Consider the following 19,421-nt stretch of genomic DNA (forward strand, 5'->3'; position numbering starts at 1 on the left):
AAGGGCTTGCTTTATGCTCCCCATCAGTATGGAGTTAAAATAGTAATTACAGGAGAGATTTTAAAGATGTTCCGGGGGGCGGGGAGACATTTAACCTCATTAGGTGATGGATATGGTGTGTGTTATTCCTTTGCAGATGCAGTTAATTCCAATATTACCGTAATCGGGAGAGTGGTAAAGACAGGTGCCGTTTCCAATTAACCACCTGTTTCTATTGTTACGGCCATATCCCAGAGAGGACCCATCAGTTCACATTCAACAACAGGTTTCACAGCATCACTCCTCAGTCAACACCGCACTAGGCACACTCCCGCTATACAAGTGGTCTTCAAATGTTATTATGCCAAACCCCCCTTGAGGAAAACGTTTTGAAGTCGGGCCCACCCACACCGCCGGAGTCATTGAGTTTGCTGGATGAGAGGCGGACAAAGCATTCCAGAGACCACCTACCCATGGTCAAAGGTGTAGCTCTGAGCAGGGAGTATGGCAAGAAACTAAGTGCCCACACTCACCTCTCATTGACTTTACAAAATGAGAGAGTTGAGAAGTTTGGTTATGTGGTGCGAGGGTTGCGGCAGAAGCTTGTACGTTAATCTGTTTTGCAGCACACTTCTTCCTTCTTTACTTCACCTGTTCTGCCTGCCATCTTCCTCTCTATGCTTGACTGCCATTCTCTTGTTGCCTCATCTTACCATATGCAATATATGTTTCCTTCTCAAGCCCTTAAATTCAGGCTTTCATTGCTCCTGACTTCCTACTCTCCATATCCCCTTCATCCCTCCCATTCTCTTTCTCTTCTTCCTCCATTTCTGTCTCTTATGTATCTAGCCCTGCACCCGGTCTGTTGGTTCTCTAGACTTCTCATTTGGTCTATTGTCTTCTTATCATTAAGTAGCTGTGTCGTCTCCTTTTCTCTGTCCTGCTGTTCCTGTTCCCTTTCTCTCCCTTTTCCCCTTCTGTTTAGTGCCTTTTAGTTTCTCTCCCATTCTGCCTGTCTCTTCCCTTATTGTTCCAATTGGTCTGCCTTCTCTCATCTTTGAATCTTCTGTCCTTTAATAACCTCTAAGTTCTCTCCCCATTCCCTCTGTCTCTCCTTTTTCTCTCTGTTCCCTCCACTCACACAGTGCTCTTCCATTTCACATTCTGGCAATGTCTTGCTCACTCCTTCATATTCTGTCTCACTCCATCGCTCTCCCTTTCTGTCTCACGTTGTGCCTTCTTTTCTGTCTCTCGCATTCTGTCTCTTCTGCCTTTCCTAGTTCAGCTCAACCTCTCTAACATTCGGTCTCTCGCTCTCTTCCCTGTCCTGTCCCATTCTGTGGGTGTCTCTATCCTGTTCTTCAACACACTTTTACCCTCCTCCTGCTTTGCCTTTTCTGTTTGACATTCTGGGACTCTCCCTGGCCCCATTCTCTCTCTAGCAACCTTGGTTTCCATCTCATGCCCCACATTCAGCCTTATCCTGGGCCTTTTTCCACCTGCCTCATCGCATCTCGTCATGGCCCTGCCCTCTTCCTCTTCTGCTTTACCACGTTTTGTGTCAGACCTGTATTTTTTCAAACTTTTCACATGCTTGCAGGGGCTGTAACCTTGTCCCTCTCCCCACAACATGTTTAAGCACTGCTGCGGGTTGATGAGGATGATCCTCCTTGACCCGCAGCAGTCCTCCTTAACTCACAGCAGTCCTTCTTAAACATGCTGCGGAGAGAAGGACGAGGTTACAGCGCCTGCGAGGATGTCAAAAGTTGGAAAAAGAACAAGCCTGCTTATGTACTATAGCGATAATCACCAGTAATGGCACAAACCTTCTTGCTGTCATTTTGCAATGGCCTGAAGCACATGGTAGAAGAGGAGGCCACACTTGACATAAGATAGCCAAACCCTACTGGCTTTCCCACTGCTTGCTTGGGTAACAGTAGGCTCCTGGCGGGCCAGTGCATCACAGGTTTCAGAAATCACAGAGCACAAGTCCAAGTGTTAGGAAAGATTTCCATTTCATGTGCAATTTTCCCTCCAGTTGAGTACCCCCCCCCCCCAACGTTTTGCTGATGTCGAACACCATAGTCTGACTTTTTTGCCAGAGGAGCACAGCCTTCTGCTGCACTCCCCTGGGCTTTTCACTCGCTTTATTATGGGGAAACTGACATGCCCTTACAGACAGTCAGTACTGGGAGACTTTGTTTCCCTTAGTCCTGGTCAATGTTGCAACTTTTCTGCAACATGTTGCAAGTGCACAATGTACCTTCCAGTACAGTGCACCTGGGTCTTCCTGACATTTCTAAAGGCCCTAGATACTTTCGAAGGATTTTATAGGAGAAGTACAGGTGTGCCTTGAACAGGGCTGGTGGCAGCTTTTCTTTTCATGTATTTTTAACCCTTTCCTGCCAGGTAAACCGCGTTTACCGCAGTTGGCATGAATAGGTGGCCTGGCTCCAAAATGGCCACACCACGAGGTTCTTTGTCCTGTCCTTTGGCCATCTTGCCCCTTCACCTTCCCCCGCTTGAGGCGACCCGGATCAGCCCTTATTTGGGCATGCATTCTCCCGCGAAACACCAAGATGTCATAGGATTCTGCATACCTTGTGTGTGCTACCAGGATGTGGGCCGGACTGTCTGGTTCCAATACATATCCATGGTGCCAGAGTCTGGTGTGCTGTGAATACCTGGGACCACCATGGTCCATGATTGGTCCACGTATGGTTTGCCTGTATGTGAGTAGATCTCCCAATGGGTCCTCTTCGTTTTGGAGCGAAGGAGTTTCTGGATAAGAGAAGGCTCCAAACACCCATACCATGTCGATCGCCTGAGTTCTCATTGAACGAAGGATAGGATCCAAGTATCCTGAAACCAAGAAGCCGAGACAAGGAACCGCTGGTGAACCGCTGGAAGGTTTGACACCCTGAGCCCGCTGTCGTCCCAACTGACCCATCTGCATCTGATCAAACTAGAAGGTCTGCAAAGGCGCTTTGACCCATTGGAATAGTGGGACCAACTATTCTCGGCACCTTCATCAAACCCTGCAAGTAAGCCTTCTCGGACGTGTCCCTCGGCCATCCAGTGGGCTGACCAGCTTGCGCAGGACCTTTGCTCTGATACATCTGCCATTTTGAGGAGGCCCTTGAAACTTGGTACATTGCAAGCTCTGTGTTCACAGCACTCTCACGCCGAATTTTGTACACTTGGCATTCCCAGGTCTGGAGTAAAGAGAGCGCCCGAACCGTAGTACACGCGGTTACCGTGTCACCCAGCCGTGGTGACTAACTGTGCAAGTGCATTGCAGCTGTGGCCCCTCTGTGCCTTGAAGCCTGCTACAGTGAAACTGGCCTGATCCATCCACCAGGAGCGAAGAAATCGCCACTGTCCCGTTTGGGAATCAACATTGTAACTTCGTTGCTGAAAGCTGCAGAGCCGCGATATTGCCGCATTTAAATCTACATCCGAATTGGACTAGACTGCCGAAGTTTGGTCTGGAGGGCGCCGAGGGTCGGTGAGTAATTGAAACCCTTACCCATGGCCCCTAGCGCATCCATCAATTTTTATGCACGACTGGCCCCTGAGGCCCCCACTCCTTTCCACAGATAACCTGTTCTATGAAATATTCCCAACTCTTGGAACTGGTTCTGCCATCTCGGGGAGACCCTCCTCGAATAGTGGGAACCTATTCTGCATCAACTCACCCCCTTTCCTGAGCTGCTACAGAGCCTACAAGAGACCCCGTTTTCGCCCATCTGCACTAGCAGCATTACCAAGTACATTTGAGCAATAGGCTCCCCTCTTCTTAGGGACTGGGCTGCCTCTCAGGATTGTAATTGCTTCAGAACTGTCTAAAGACTTTTTGCACTACCTGCTTCCTTCCCTTTTCTAGGTTGTTCACCCCTTGTGTGCATTAACCAATGGTCCCTTGGTTTTGTATATATGTATTTTAGTAGGATTGTGTTTGTTTAAAAGTGTTACTGTTAATAACTATTGTGTTGAAGCTCAAAGGCCTTGAATAAATGTATTTGTATTTTTAATATATCTACACCTGACTGCGATTGATTTGTAAGTGTCCTTTACTTTGTGTGCTCATTGAGGTCTTTCAGTCACCCTAACCCCTCCTGAGACCTAGTCACGACCGCCGCCAATGCTACCTTGATTAGTCTGGCTTGTCCAGAAGGTTACCTCCGGCACTTTGACACGGCAGTGCAGCCACTGACACATTTCACACACACTCAATTGCTTCACTTCAACTTTGCAGGAAGTAACAACAAATTTGTTGCACTTCTTGCAAAGTTGAAACAGCAATTTGTGCCTGGGGCTTGCGGCCGCCGCCGAACAAGGCGGGGGCCAATAAAATTTGCTGCAGGGCCAGCTGCCCGCCCTACATAGACACTGTGCCGCCAGGTCCACGACGTCACACCACGTGACGTGATTGAGGATTTTTGCCTTGGGCCTCTGACCATGGGCACGATTCTGGCCACACCACACGGCGCATAGGTAGCACAGAGCGGGCACAGACTACTAGAGACAGAGACAAAGAGTGCCAGCTGAGCCACACTGCAGTGCACACACCAGTCCAGGGGTGGACCACCAGACAACTCGGAGGCCGTCAGCCCGCCACTGTCCAGTGCCCACAGCCACTAAGGAGGAGAGGAGTCACCAGGGCTGCAGGGCAGGCGAGTCAGAGGAGGCCGCCAGTGCCCAGGCCACAGCAGCCAGCCTGCTAACTGTGCTGTAGAGTGCACAATCAGGTAAGGTCAGACTTCTAATGGATTGGCAGGCAGCCCACCAGCTCAGACTCGGTGCGTTTTACATCGCGGAGGTTAGGTAGGATCTGCCCCAAATGTATTGCCCGCTGTCCTTCATTCTGCCCCAATATTGCTCTCAGTCAGTTCCTGTTCTCTAACTCATGCGGCGCCAGCTCTCCCTAGATTTGACCATGCCGCTTTTTCTACTCCCCCAAAACTGCCCCTTTGTGGCTTCGTACCGCATGCACAGGCTGCTTGTGCCCAAAGAAAATCACACGAACATCAGGTCTCGGGAGGATAGCTTAGGGGGGCAACACGGGTTTGATCCCCGGGTCCACGGTAATTACCCTTCATGTCATAGCCTGCGGAGGCCTCGGGTCCACAGCACAGGGGCTGCCTTGATAGGAGGCACCGGGGCGCCTGCGGTTTTTTATTTTATTATCCTGTTGTGGGTGTGTTTTTATTGCCTTAACAACATTTGTCACGGAGTGCAGTGCGCAGTCTGTTTCGCTTTTCAGCCCCAATCGGCTACAATGTGACTGTCCTCACCCTCCCTAAACTGCCAATCCTCGCTTTAGATACGATGCAATTAAAGCCGTTTTCAATATTTGATTCGATATCTTAGTGGATTGTATTTAGCTTATCTCAACCTCTCTTCCCAACACCTAAGCAGTGTCCAAAAAACTGGGATGCCTTTTTTCATCTGATCTAGGCCAAGTTTCAAGACAGTTGCAAATACTTTTGCTTGAAAAGAACATATCAGTAGTATTCAGAGACATTTCTGGGACTTGATTTATTTACAAACGAACACAGTGCACCAACATATAATTAGAGAAACTGCTGAACAATAAGAAGTGATCGGAACTATAGGCCTCTGTAAACGACGTAGCAAATTCAGTCTGCGGGTTTGCTTATTTTTGGCACGACTTGGCAAGCAGAAGTGTACACCTTTTGAGGATATTTTCAGACTGGTACACTATTTTGCATTGAAACGTATGCGCTCTTGAAATAGCACACACATACTAAGCGAAGCAGAGCATTTATATTGAAACCCGGCGCGCAAATACATTGTGGCTCATTTCAATGCATTTATCATGACATACTTCGTTTTATCTGTTCACTTATGAAAACAAACAAATTGTTGATGCATGCACCTCAAACCTTACCACTACAAATGTTTAAAAAAAAATAGAAAACCTGCTCATCTGAATCCAAAGTGTTTGCAGCTTCTAAGATATCGTGACAGCTTTATTCTAACCCTTTTGAAAAGCGTGTCCAGTCTTGGTTAGCTAAAGGGAGGGCTCCAGTGTGGGGGAGTGCTTCCGTGGTGTACCTGCCCATAGAGCTTTGCGTTGTGCCACATTTGGCTTCCCGCTCAACGCATTCAGAATGGGATGGCCCATCGTTTTAAGTTTCACCACTGAACGTCTGATTTTCTGTCCACTTTATTTTATCCTTTTTTGTGACTGTGCGTTTGCCGAATGGATTATTGCAAGGGCTGTCACATGTCTTTCTCCATGGATGATTATAGAATCCATGCCCATTTTTTACCACCACATTGTAACTTACAGTGGTTCAAAGCACACTTTCCAAAAAAGGCAAGTGTTCACAGTAAATGTCACCAGCAACGAGCGCCACCTGCTTTTACACTTCCAATGGGCAGTATATGGGCATCTCAAACTACTGTACCCTGTCTGCTCTCGCTCTCTAGTCCTTCCAGAGCAAGACGTCATTTGGGCAGGACTCAGACTGCTATCATTAGATTCAGCTGGTTTAACGTGTAATAGGGCAGTAACTGAAGGGCAGGGCCAACAGGCCAGTGTTGTAGTATGTACACTGTGCTCATGCTATTACTAAACCTGGGTGTTTTAAAATACACTGTTTGGCAACATTATTTTCCTAAATGTGCCTATAGAAACTTCAGAGTTTTTTGTGAATAATAACAAATAAGAAACTTGTGCTTGTGGGACTTTTTCAGACTGGTCTATGGTCACTTTTCTCATACGCTTGGCTTGCGCTCTCCCATGTTCAGCAGCTCGCACGGCCCCCAAATCCAAGGCTGTGACCCATACTTAACTTACTAGTGTGTGTGCAGTGCAACACGCACTAGTGTGAAGTGAACGAATCGCCCACAGCACATATGTACTCCACAGCAAAAACCATAATCATAACCAACCATTTTACACACACGGCATAAGAGTCATATAAGACCTGATGCACACACACCATGCATGCACCATGGTTACATTCCACACAAGCACAAGTGTTTTTAACAGGACTTCCGAGCAGGTCACACAGAATGCCTATAAATCAAGTGGCTCTAGGATGGCCTGGTTAAGACATTTTTATTACATCAGTAGTGATTTGCAACACCAATTAAGCTTATAACTCTCAGAAGACGGCTTTGATAAACACACTGGCAGGCACTTCAAGTGCAAGTTTGATAAGGCTGATTAATGTGAGCTCAAAGAGTTCCCATGAGCAAAGGCGTTGCTAGCGAGGGTGTGGGGGGGTCTAAGGAAGCTATAACCCTTGGTTCTCTTTTCGTTATAGCCCCGGATAGAAGCTCAGGGGGCAGGGCTGCCTACAACCAAAATGGTAGCTAGCCCAGAGTCTCGCCAGTCCCGACATTAGCATAGCCTGCCCCTGGATCTTTTTCCAGCCCTAGCAACACCCCTACCGAATAGCGCAAACTAAAAATGGTGCCGGGGTTAGTGTTCTTGTTGTATGTAAAGTTTAAACAGGTACATGCTTCCAGATCCCCCAAACGCTGCACCTAGGGAGATGAGGGGAGTTACTAATTTACTGGGGACTGGAGCGCAAGTACCGTCACCTCTACTGTGTACAATGTATAAGAGTGAGAGGTGTATGGGCTATTTCAGCCAGAAACTTAAACCAAAGCTGCCAGAGAAGGGAGAAATCCTTTGATCCTGCGCTGGGACGTGTGTTTGTATGAGTGTAACAGCTAGCTGGAAGCATGCACAGTGATCAAACCTTACCCTTACATCCCCAACCTATCCATAATCTCTCCCTAAACCTCATTCTGGTTTCCCTACTCCCCCCCCTCCTATCCAACCATCGTCAACCTAACCCTCCTTCCCTGCTGGGGTTGCGGAGCGCTGTATAAGCATTGACTTGCAGCAGGGTCCCAAAAACGCAGTGGGGGTGGTTGGTTCATGCCACTCCTGCGCCTTGCAGCTGTGGACCCTGTCACAGAACTGTATGCAAAGTAATGTTATTTTATGAGTTGTGTTGTAATGTAACAGACACATGACCCCTCCATACATAGCATTTTCTGTAAAGTCGTGAATTGACGCGATTCACGGATGATGGTTTGAGGGCCACTTTTTTGAGGCAAGGGGTGGGCCACTTTTTTGAGGCAAGGGGTGGGCCCCTATTTTTTTGGTGTCCGGGCCTATTTCTTGTTCCAGTCCGACCCTGCCCCAACCCCCCCCACACACTCATCAGCGTGGCTGTTAGCGCAGCGCTCCTGTGACTGTGAGAGAGAACTCCGTGCCGCGAGACATGGCCGCATGGCAAGGCTCACAGCGCGATGCACCCTCATCACGGGAGTGCTGCGCCGAGAGCCGTGCTTGCCCTCAGCATGGCGTTGCGTGATTGGGGGGGGCGTGCGGCTCCTGTTTGATAGGGCACTGCGCTGAGAACCGTTGGCTAATTTCTGCGCCAGCCACCCATCCACCGGCTTGCTTCGCACCCCAGGTCTACAGCCTTTCGCTCCATCCTACTTTACCCTTGCACCCCTTGGCAGAGGCAGACTAAGGCCTTGTGTTACCCTGGAAAAGGGGGGCAAAAAACGCAATGGACAAGGATTGGTGTTTTGAAACCATTACAGCTGGGTTTCAGTGCAGCATATAAGCATAGTGACTCAACATAACTGGTCAATGCAGAACTAGACACTCATTGACTCACTTCTGTATTCTAAACATGTGTTCGTAGGAAAAAATATATATATTTCCTAAAAGGTGTGAAGATGGAAGAGTAACATGAAATAACGTTACGGTGCCAACGGGCCCCATTTGGCGACGTGCAAGAAGTTTCTGAATCGTAGAAAGTTTTAAATCGTCTCTCGTTTGAGAAAAATAGGTCTAATTCACAGCTCACTCTGCAGTACTGCCACGAGATGGCGGCAGTACTCCATGACAAAGATATGCTACCAGTCAAGCACGTTTTTGATAATAAACTTATGACGTGAGTTTCAAAGCTACAAAATACCCTTGTAGAACTCACCTCTTTCCGTGACTCCAAAGCCAGGGCCGCAAGCTGTGTCCTGCACACAGGTTTCGCACTGCACACTGGAACAGTGTCGGCCTTCTGCGCACATGCACACTGCATCTTTCTCCCTCGAGCCTGGACTTTCTTGTACAAAACCAGCGACTTGGGAGACAAAATAAAACGTGTGTGTAGCTGATACTTAACAATCACGTAAAGATGCACGGTTTGAGCCATCACATCAAGACGCACCCCTTTTCAGGGACGTAATCAATGTTGACACTGGCATCCAAAATTATTCTGGCAGGGCAATACAACACCACTAAGATGGGGGACCAAAACCTCATCACAACCTGGAAAGGAGCCAAGGGGGACGTACACCGAAAGTCAATCTAATGGAGGTAGGACCAGAGGATGGGGGCCAACCTCGAGGAGCAGCGGCACAGCCAGAATCTCCTTATAGTTGGGGAGTGGCTCAGCATACACGTGGCTGTAGGGAGCGCTGGGGGCAAAAACCTACATGGCAAGCACCATTCATTCCATTCAGGAGGCACGAGTCCAGTCCTGGTTTTATCTTTGCATTCTGGGACGTATAGACATCGCTTTATAATGGAGACATCCAGGGCTATAGGTCCCAGAATGCAAAATTAAAACCAGGACTGGAGACCAAATAGAATGGATAATGTTGGCGTGTATGTATAAACTAAAGGTAGATTCATCCAATTGGAGTGTTGCGTTTTGCACACCCCCCGCCACTAGGGCGAAGTTTGAGCTTTTGTAGGTGCTCTCCATTGCATAGTAAATAACTGATGCTACTACGACTACCCGAGCAAAATGGTTCCGATTTATTCCATTGTGTGAGGATGAAGAGTCACTGCCAGATTTTGAACATACACATGCAGGTTCCACAAAGATCTCAAGAGGTATACATATGTAATACATATATGAGCTATGCCCCATGGGATGAACACTCTAAATTATCCTCCAGCCACCAAGATCTCTCTACCATCCTTTGTAGATATTCCCCCTTCTGCCCCCACCACCTTACTGTGCAGCGCTGCGTGACGTGGCTTGATAGCCAGGGCCAGCCTATATCAATCCCATGCATAGGTAGTACAGGTGATCTTTTGTGCAGCCATGGGCGGTGCCAGCCCCTGGCAAGAGAGGGCTTAAGACCTCCCACTTTGGGGAGTTGCAGACTGGAGGCAGCACCCCACAGTTCTTCTGCGCCTGGCACTCTGATAGCAAACGGCTGCTAAGGCAAGAGCCTGTCACATCTCGCCTGGGAGAGCTGCCAATTTACATGTAAGCTAGCATAGCAGCAGCAAACATATAAAGAGGCCAAGAAGAAAAGCCTGCCCGGGTGATGAAAGGCTTAACTGCGGTGCTCAGCTTTTAGAAGGCCCGCGCCTCCAATGATTAGCATCTCATCGTGAAACTGAATAGCCTTGGATACGGGTCAAAGATACATCAGATGGCCCAAAGAAAGGGGTTATAGCTATTTAGCCTCCTAGGAACAAGGTAAGGCCGAAGGAGGGGGTTGACACCACAACGGGTTAAGGGGCCCACTCACAACCAGTTTTCAAAGCTGTCATCCAGCCCAGTCCTCCCTGCCCGAACCACCCCACCAAAAAAGTTGGATGCTGGCTCAGCCCCTCTGCAGCACCACACTGCAGTCTGAACATTCCAAGGGGGTCAAGTGAGGCAAACCACTGCCCACACCAAACTACTTCTGTCTCGCTCTACACATATAACATCAGTTAAAGCCGCCAAATCGTGCGAGAGGAAGGACTATTAAACGGGGCTGGGCCGAGTTGGGTGCTCTCTGCAGGGAAAAGCAAGGGCAGTGGATCCAGGATGAGAGCAAATGGTTACCAACAGAGCAGACCCGAGGCATAGGCTGTCTGTGAGGCAGAGGAGCCCCGCAAGGCAGGCACCAGTGTCTGCCTCGACTGCTGTGCAGCTTCCATGTATAAAGCTCCCACGAGGCCACGGTGTCGCCTCCGAACCTCATGTAGTTCTCTAGGCCCTTTAATGACAGCTTTTCACTGTCTTTCTTCAAGCAGCCCATTAAAGTTGGGGCGATTTACAAATGATGGCCCATTTGAGAGTTGTTTTGGAGGAGAGGTTTCTTACGTTTCTCTGTTAAGAAACGCAAATAGGCATTTTCATTCTGAAAGCACACACGAAGCACCAGTTAAATAACGAAATCCATGCTCTCTTCCGGGTTAATTACAATATGTGAAACAAAACCGTTTTAAATTAGCTACATTATTTTCAGATGTTCATATTTAACGCACAAAAAGAGTATTTTTGGTAGACTGATATTTTCATCACATCACACACGAACCGTTCATTTGTCAAACACTGAAACCCAATGAGGTAACCCTTTCACACATTAAATGTTGTTATGCGTCTGGAAAATCCATTTTCAAAACCCAAAGGCCCGTTTTTTAGCATTTTTCTAAATTGCACTCTGGTATTTATAGTCTCCCAGTCAATTGTACACTTTTTGCCTACCATATTTCTGTAATGATGTATATATTTGAGTGCGTACCTTGCTATGGTATGTGTACTTTTAAAGTCATCTTTATAAAGCAGAGTATTGTTGAAAGCCAGCCATGTGGTTGAGGAGGGGGAATGATTAGAGGGCAAGCGAGTCCTGAATATTTGCCCAGGATGTGGCAAGAGGTTGCAGTTCTGGACACTGGTGCAGTTATTTTTCCCTGATTGTGGCCATGTGCTGCTTTTTAGGACACAAGTAAAGGATACATGTGGGTGGACAGCGTAACTTTTTTCAGAGGGCGGAAAACCCCTTTGGGTGTTTTTGAGGTTGGCAAGCATTTGGCTACCAGGATTTCACTCAGGATGTCATGTTTTCAATGCAAACACTTACCCACAAGAAGCATAAAATGATCATCAATGCATATGCTCGTATTAGGATTTTGTTTTCTAGGGAATATTTCAAACATATTGCTGCGTGAAAAATGTGAACACCTTTTATACTTGGCCAGCGTATTGAAGAAAAAATGTCCTCAGGTTATTTTTTTGTTGTCGATTGATCTGGTGCACTTTCTTCTAAGGGGAAAGGTGAAGTGAACTAAATGTGTACTTTAATATATGTTCACTTACTGTGCATATATTCTTGGGTGCCAGCTTTTGATTTTTGCTATGGGGGCAAAAGTTCCCACACCGAGTGAAGAGCAGGAGTCACACTCATCCTCATGTCAAAACACCACATTTTACAGCACATTTATTTATTTGCATATTTTTAAAAAGCACACAGAGCCATTGGACATCTAGGTGCTGTTGCTGCAGGAATAGGAAAGAAGACATGATTTACAGGAAGGTATAAATATAAAACATTGCAGCAACAGTCTCCTAACATGCTCATTTGCCTTTGCAAATTTCTGCTATAGGATCCCCTGCTATTCTACACTGGCCTGCTCATTCCCTCCAATAAAGGCTCAGGGGGTACACATTAATGAGACTACCATCACATTTTGTAGTGAGCAGCACTTGATAAACGTAGTTATTGCTATTTTGTTTTGACACTCAAAATAATCCTTAACTGTAGCTTCTGAAATAAAAGCATCTTACTAATTAGAAAAATATGCCCAAATAAACACACAATTAAAATAAAAACAATTGGGAAACATCCGCAAAAACATCAGTTTGTGTCAGCAAAACACAATCATCATATTTTTACAATGCCTTAAACCAAAGTTTCAAAAATACTTTTTGCAAATAGTATTTCAATCAATTACATCTGGGAAGAGATGTGTTCAAGTTCCTGAATTGCAAAGTGCTCTCAAATCCGGCCTGTGCCACTTAACCAAAGTGAATGCTCCCGCAACTTTTATCACACACTATGCCTCATCTGCCAAAATTAGAAGTCTGTACAAGGTACTCAGCTGTCTGCTACTTTAAAAGGCTCACTCCTGATATTGCCACATAGGTAAATGTTAATATTGACAATTCATATACTGGACGTCGCAGTGTATCCGTCTACTACCTTAAACATGGCAACATAATTTAACTTCCCCTGATACCTTTGCGAATTAAAACTCATTCTGTGATATCACTAATGTCACTATTTAAGTAAGTTGGGGGGGGGGGGGGACCACACATCTTTTTCCGCCTAGGGCCCTACAAATCCTAAGGGCGACCCTGGTTACCAAAAGCATTTAGACTGGTGGTTCTATAAACAGGTGTATTTGTAAAGTGCACTTGCACCCACAGGACTATTGGCACTGAATAATAGAGGTTTATTTACCAAACTCAGTGGTACTCCTTTCATCAGCTCCCAAAGGATAAGGAGCTTGGTCGGACTGCCATGATGCCAAACACCAATCTCAGTGGTGGATGCATTACTCCACCAGGCCACAAACCCGACTGAATCTATGAAAAAAATCCACATGTAATTTGGAAACGCTATCCGTAGAGGTGTAGATCAAAACCCATTATGTACTATTACAACCGGGGATCAGTTTTGCTGCCTTGCCAGGATCAACTGTTGTTGAGCACTTTGGTATTAGTGCTTTAAAAACTATCGGACTAAACTGGTCACTTCGCATATGGACCCTAACCAGAAGGCTACTGGAGGCATGATTGTCCCGGTAAATTCCTCCAAGCAAAGGGTAAGCAGCACCAGGAAGAGAATTTAGCAGAGAATAATCTGAAATCAACAGGGCTAAAGTAGCTGGTGTCAGTTTCCTACAGATCAATATGATAGGCACATTTAGCTCATCACTTAATGTCGTTCTGATCCACCATTCTGACCCTTGATTAGGGGCCTTGCGATGCGATAAGGTCACGATTAATGTCTTTGCCATGGTAATCATTGGCGTATGATTGATTATCCTATGGCGGACAACCAGGTGCTTAAACCCGATGCAGAGGGGCACGGGGAGGGGTGGTTAGTCTTCAGACTGCTATGAAGCAGAGGCAGTGTCTAACAGGCAGCCAGAAGAGACAGGGGTGGTCCCTATAGATGTAATCTTGGGTGGAGCCAAGCGAAATATACAGATGGCAATGCCCCAGTGACATGACCCAGGAGTCGAGTGAGCGGTATCCAGCAAATAGTGGCATAGACGGTCTCCAAAGGAACCGGTTCAAGCTTCACTGTGTAGGGACAACAACTGGGAATCTCAAACCTCAAGAGGCCGGGGTTCAATCTATACCCGAAAAGAGGCTGCAGAAAAATAAGGTTAATCTCCAGCAAAATCTACAACAGGGTAAGCCATGAATGGCACTGGGTCAGTTGCTAGGGGTTTAGGCAAAACCTTCAGCAGAAGAGGCACTAGAGTAGTAACCAGAGCTAAAGGCTTAATCTGCTATAGAAGGCTGGGCACTCTAAGTGTTAGAGTGAGCTCTGCGGAAGTAGAGCGATATCCACTGATGAAGTCGATTTCTGCTGCAATTTGCTAGTGTAATGAAGGACTAGGCAACTTTCCAGGCGGATCGCTCATGCATGGAGCACCTGCTTCACAACTGGGGCCAGCATGCACTTCGAAAGTTCACATCTTGGCGCAAGGTCTAAGCAGCTCTTTATCCTTCCCATGTTGATAAACGAGTACCATTAAATTGGTTAATAAGAACACCTGTTACTGCAGGTGAGGGATCGGACATGAAGCACTATATAAGAACACACATTGCAGTAATAAGGCAATATTTGCTTGAGTGAGCCAAACTGTTCTGGAAAGGCAAAGTCAGCTGGGATGGCCGATCTCTGTGGGAGCATGCACAGTTTCTGTCGGGGTAAAGCCATCTATTGTAGAAATGGGTGATCTGTGCTAAAGTAGGTGCATTTCTGTTGGGGTAGTGTTCGCCCTGGTGTGCTGATCAGATTTGCAATGGATAAGCTATCCTATAATGGGGTAGGCCAGTAATGGGGTACACCAATCAATGATGGGTTAGGATGAGCTCCTGTGGGAGAGCAAATTTGGTGTGAAAGGATAATAAATGATAACATGGGTAGTCTGTGTTGTGGTAGGTTTCTCCCTCTTGGGTAAGTGAACCATGATGGTGTAGGTCAATCAGTGTTGCTGTGAGCCAAGCACTGGAGGGATAGGACAGTATATGATCTGGAAGCCCAATCACTACCAGAGAAGGCCCTTCTCTTCTGGAGTGCGGCAATCTCTGATGGGGTAGACCAGTCTTGGCTAGGGACAAATCCACCGCTGTTGAAGTTTGGGGTGCGGGGGCATTTTTGCATTTGGACGGTGATTGCTGCAGGTGAAGGCAAAGACAATTAAGGCCAGTGTTCTTACTATGATCGCAGTGACTCATAGGTTGGCAGGTCTTCTGTATGTTCCATTGGTTTTGAAACTCGTTGGCACCGCAGTCCTCACACTTCGTGGCCACAGCTTCTGTACAGGTAGATACCAGCTTTTGTCCTAAAAAAAGACAGATCACCACATTATGAAATGAGCACCAGTCTACGAACAGAGTACCAGACAAGGTTTAGGCTCTGTCTGGAGCTTCACTTAACAACATCAAACCAATGCTTTTGGTATAACGCAGAAGAGGATTGGAAACAGAGGACGTGGACGACATAGGAGTGCTAGGCAAGGGAGCAGTGATTGTGGAGGAGTGACTGAAGGAGTGGTTGGGAATGGTGGAGGAGGATTGACGCCAGGGAGGGTGAGCTATATGACATGATGGAAGAACACCTCACACAAAGGAGTTGCGAAGAATGGCGAACTGCTGCTAGGCCGACGAGACCTCCCAGTTTTGCTACGACTGTCCGGGCATCCTCAGAGTCCCTTTGCATCTAAATCCTGGTCTGACCAAAGGAGGACACAGGCTTCATAGTTGCATACACTTTACAGTTAGGCCAAGTGTTCTGGAGAATGGAATGGGAACCAAGCCTGGGGTGCATTAGGGACTTTGCTTCAACCACCGGCATATTTGTGAAAATATAAAATACTATGGCCCTGATATTCCCAAAATACTCTTACATTTTATGCAAAGCAGCAATTAACCCTCATCCCCCCCCCTACCCACTCACCTTTTTCTCATACTGGTATTTCAAAAGAGTACACTAGCAGTTTACCAGATTGTCTAGCATGGAATGAGAACATGCCATGTACACCTCAAGAAAAACAATCAAATAAAAATCAATGCAACATATCTTCTCTCAGAAAATAATTTAGATTATTCTCGATTTTATAATGGGATTCTTATTTGGACTACAATAGAGCTCAAAGTGATTATTGTAAAATGTCAAAACAAGACCGTTTTCAATGTTAAGACAACTAAATAATTAGCTTTTCTGTAAATCGCTTCATTTGCATTATACGCAACGGCCTCTCAAAATGTTTTTAAGACCAATATTTTGTTTCTTCTGCGAGCAGCGAGGCAATGTTTAGTATTACATAAGCTCACTGATTGGACGGTAGTGCTTCTGAACCCGTGTATGTTACATTGTGCACAAGCACTAATAACAGACAAGAAATTCTACAGAGCCTGGTCCCCTGATCCCTTGCAAGCTCTGTCAGAGCCCCCCAAACCCTGCTGCAGATCTTGCCCACAGCTCCCTTACCTCTGCGGTACAGACCCTCAATGTAATGGCAACATTCTTACAGGACTCATGCAATGATAATGTACAATACCAAATAGCAAGCCAGTCTACACCTTTTGATGGATCCCTCTATTGCTGATCTCATTCAACTTTTATCTATAAAAACACAGGCCCCTCCTCTTTCAAGATATGTTTTTTTCTGTTCCAATGCTGCATGAGCAACAGCTGGGGTGGCTCTATCAAATGAGGAGCATGGTAGGTATTAAGCAGATGGAGGAATTAAGTAGAGAGAATCCAGGTGCTCTGGAAAAAACAACCCCTCCCCAACACGAAGCCCTGGAAGAACGGTCCCTCCGGATTACCTCTCCTAGTGGCTCTTTGCCTGCTCATGTGCTGCCTGGGAGGGGTCACATGCTAGCAGTCGGGCGGCTGTAGAGAAGGTGTAGTGAAGAGACTCAAGAGTCTGAACAACAGACCAAGCCACATATTAATGCAACAGCAAAATAGTATTCAAAATATTGCCCAAAAAATGGTAAAAGCTGTACTGAACCCACATCAAGCAGGACTTGCTGGAAGGCAAAAAGTGCATCATCATACAGGTCAAGGCAACTAGCAGACTTCTTGCACTTGTGTAGCTAAAGACATATTCTGAGGGTCCGCCTAAGCGTAGATGCAGGAAAAGGCCTTCAGTAATGTGCAATGGGCCTTTCTATAAAAAGCACTGACAAGAATCGATGTCAGTGACACATTGGTGGGTACGATTTAGAACCTTTATACTGACGCCAAGGCAAAGGAGAAATCTTGTTTCAAAAAGAAGTCACAAACGGGTGTGGCACAAAAAAACAGATGTCAACATCTGTGATGCAACATGGATCTTCTAGAGATACAGTCTTTAAAACCAGGTCTAAAAAAAAAAATACCAGGGCATTCAAGAACAGCAAGGATAGGTAAAGACACACCCGCATGATGGCGATATGCTTCAGATCCTGCATAGCTCATTAGAGGCTTTGCAGTCAGGTCCTGAAATCATCAAACTGTATAGTTTAATAATGCTTTATAAAAGAAACTGAAAATAAAGCACGGATGTGTATGTTACCCAGGGTGCGTAGATAGGACGCCAGTGATCGTAAACTGCAAATTCTCTCATTAGGTACTGTGACAATCCACCAGGTCTCATCAGTTCACCTCAGAGGGGAGCCCTTTCCTAGGAGGCTAGTGAGGTGAGGCTGCTACCCCAATAGTCCCCCTAGGGGTGGTAATATGCAGGAGGACCTCATAGGGAGGGACTCCCCTCCTGGGGATAAGGACATCTGCCTGGGGAAAAGCCTCCCTAGAACCGTGTCACATAACGCCCTACCCTCATGGTCACCCTTTTCTCCCACCATTGATAGTGGAACCACGTGTTATTGTAAAGCTATGACTGGCAAATGTAAAAACATACTGGAACCAAGAACACCAGAAGCACATAGAATAACCATATGCAAAGCCAGCGAAGTACTGTACGAGGTGGCTCACTGGTGGCATGAAGAGTGCCAAACAGATTTTCAAAGATGGTGTTGACGTCACACCAAGGCTAGAACAGATAAAGAGATCTCACAGTGGAAGCCGGAGTACGCAAACGGGACCTGAGAAATTTGAACTTGGATCACTACAGCTGAAGCAGTGCCGTCTCTCCAGGAGGGGGACAAGAAGAACAGGACGTTGCTAGAGAATCCTGGGAGCCGGCAGGAAACCGATACTTCTCATGTGGCCAGGGAAAGGCAAACGCTTTCTAATCCCGACCCTGCGGGTGGTGTTCTGTGGGAGGAACACATGAGGGTGGCTGGGGAAGCAGGTCAGGAGGAATGGGAAACCCCCTTGTTTAACTTTCCCTGAAGCCCCACTCTTCTTACAACTTATTGCAAAAGAGAAATAAGAAGACCTAATGTTTCCTTTAGGGACTTCAAGTCCCAGAATTCCCCAAGTACTGGGAAGAGGAAATGGGTAAAGGGGCACAATGTTGCAGGAGTGGTCAGTTCATTAGTGGAGATGACCCACACCTGAGGGACACAGAGGCTTAAAAGGCACCCTAAAGGTGCAGGCCATAGAGAAGGCGCTGGCGCTGCTGGTGAAGAGCAGAGGAAATTAGAAGCAGAAGGGGCATGATTGGAGTTGGCAGCCCAGACAGAAGCTGAAGGAAAGAAGATGCCGGGACCAATGCATGGCAGATTCCAGCTGCCAGTCCCTAGAACACTGAATTGCAGAAGTTGCGCAGCAGGAAGCGCGCAGAAGACATTCCCCCTTGTGACTCGGTCTGCAGAGGCTGCACAGCAGGAAGCATGTAATAGGCTGTTCGGGGTGGCTGGCGTGCACCTGTGAGCCTCAAGTCGTCTCTGGTGGCTGGCGTGCACCAGAGGACCTCTGCAGCAAGTGGCGCTCCAATTGGAAGTGGCACGAAAGAAGGCAGGCTATAGAAGAGGTTTGCCGCTCCGTGAAGTGCTGGACAAGCAAAAATCCTGTTAAACACGAGGGGAACAGAGCCGCACGTCGAGACCGGCGAGTAATCGCAGAGCGCTCTGTCCCTGCTCGCAGGGCGGAAGCAGGCATACGAGTGAGAGGCACTCGCATAGTAGCAGAATGAGTGCAAAGCTGCACCCGTGTGTGAACGAAAATAATCCACGTTGGTTTTGAATACCGAACATTTGTAAAGTGGTTCCCAAGCTATTGTGCATATCTAGCTAGGGAAAAGCAGCTAAGACCTAAGGTACAAAAGCCAAATGACTAATCTTGAAAGTGGGAGTTTTGCAAATCCCAACCGTCAGGGCGACTTTATTGAGAGTTGATGTCAGTAAGCATTGCCCAGTCGAGAGAGGCTGGAAATGAGAAACACAATCTAGCCAATATTGCAAACAGCAGAAAGGGGCAAGGGATGCAAACTCTGGAACTAAGTGCCCATATTA

The 19,421-nt window shown here is 46.9% G+C and overlaps 1 protein-coding gene across 4 annotated transcripts in view; it reads right to left on the reverse strand.

Moving 5' to 3' along the window:
- Positions 1 to 19,421, reverse strand: part of CD40 (CD40 molecule) — a 345,834-nt gene that overhangs the window by 170,263 nt on the left and 156,150 nt on the right. For 3 of the 4 annotated variants that reach the window (XR_011304313.1, XM_069651361.1, XM_069651360.1), the window contains exons 3-4: positions 15,230 to 15,355; positions 8,976 to 9,122 (exon numbers count right to left, since the gene is read on the reverse strand). Coding sequence is in view for 3 of the 4 variants with exons in the window: in XM_069651361.1 (XP_069507462.1) it covers positions 8,976 to 9,122; positions 15,230 to 15,355 (273 nt within the window). In the remaining variant the exon portion in view is untranslated. The remainder of the gene's footprint in view (positions 1 to 8,975; positions 9,123 to 15,229; positions 15,356 to 19,421) is intronic. The other variant, XM_069651362.1, reaches the window with a different exon arrangement.

The sequence above is a fragment of the Ambystoma mexicanum genome, chromosome 3p, assembly GCF_040938575.1.
Source record: "Ambystoma mexicanum isolate Mex_15411 chromosome 3p, UKY_AmexF1_1, whole genome shotgun sequence".
In the NCBI taxonomy this organism is placed as follows: domain Eukaryota; kingdom Metazoa; phylum Chordata; class Amphibia; order Caudata; family Ambystomatidae; genus Ambystoma; species Ambystoma mexicanum.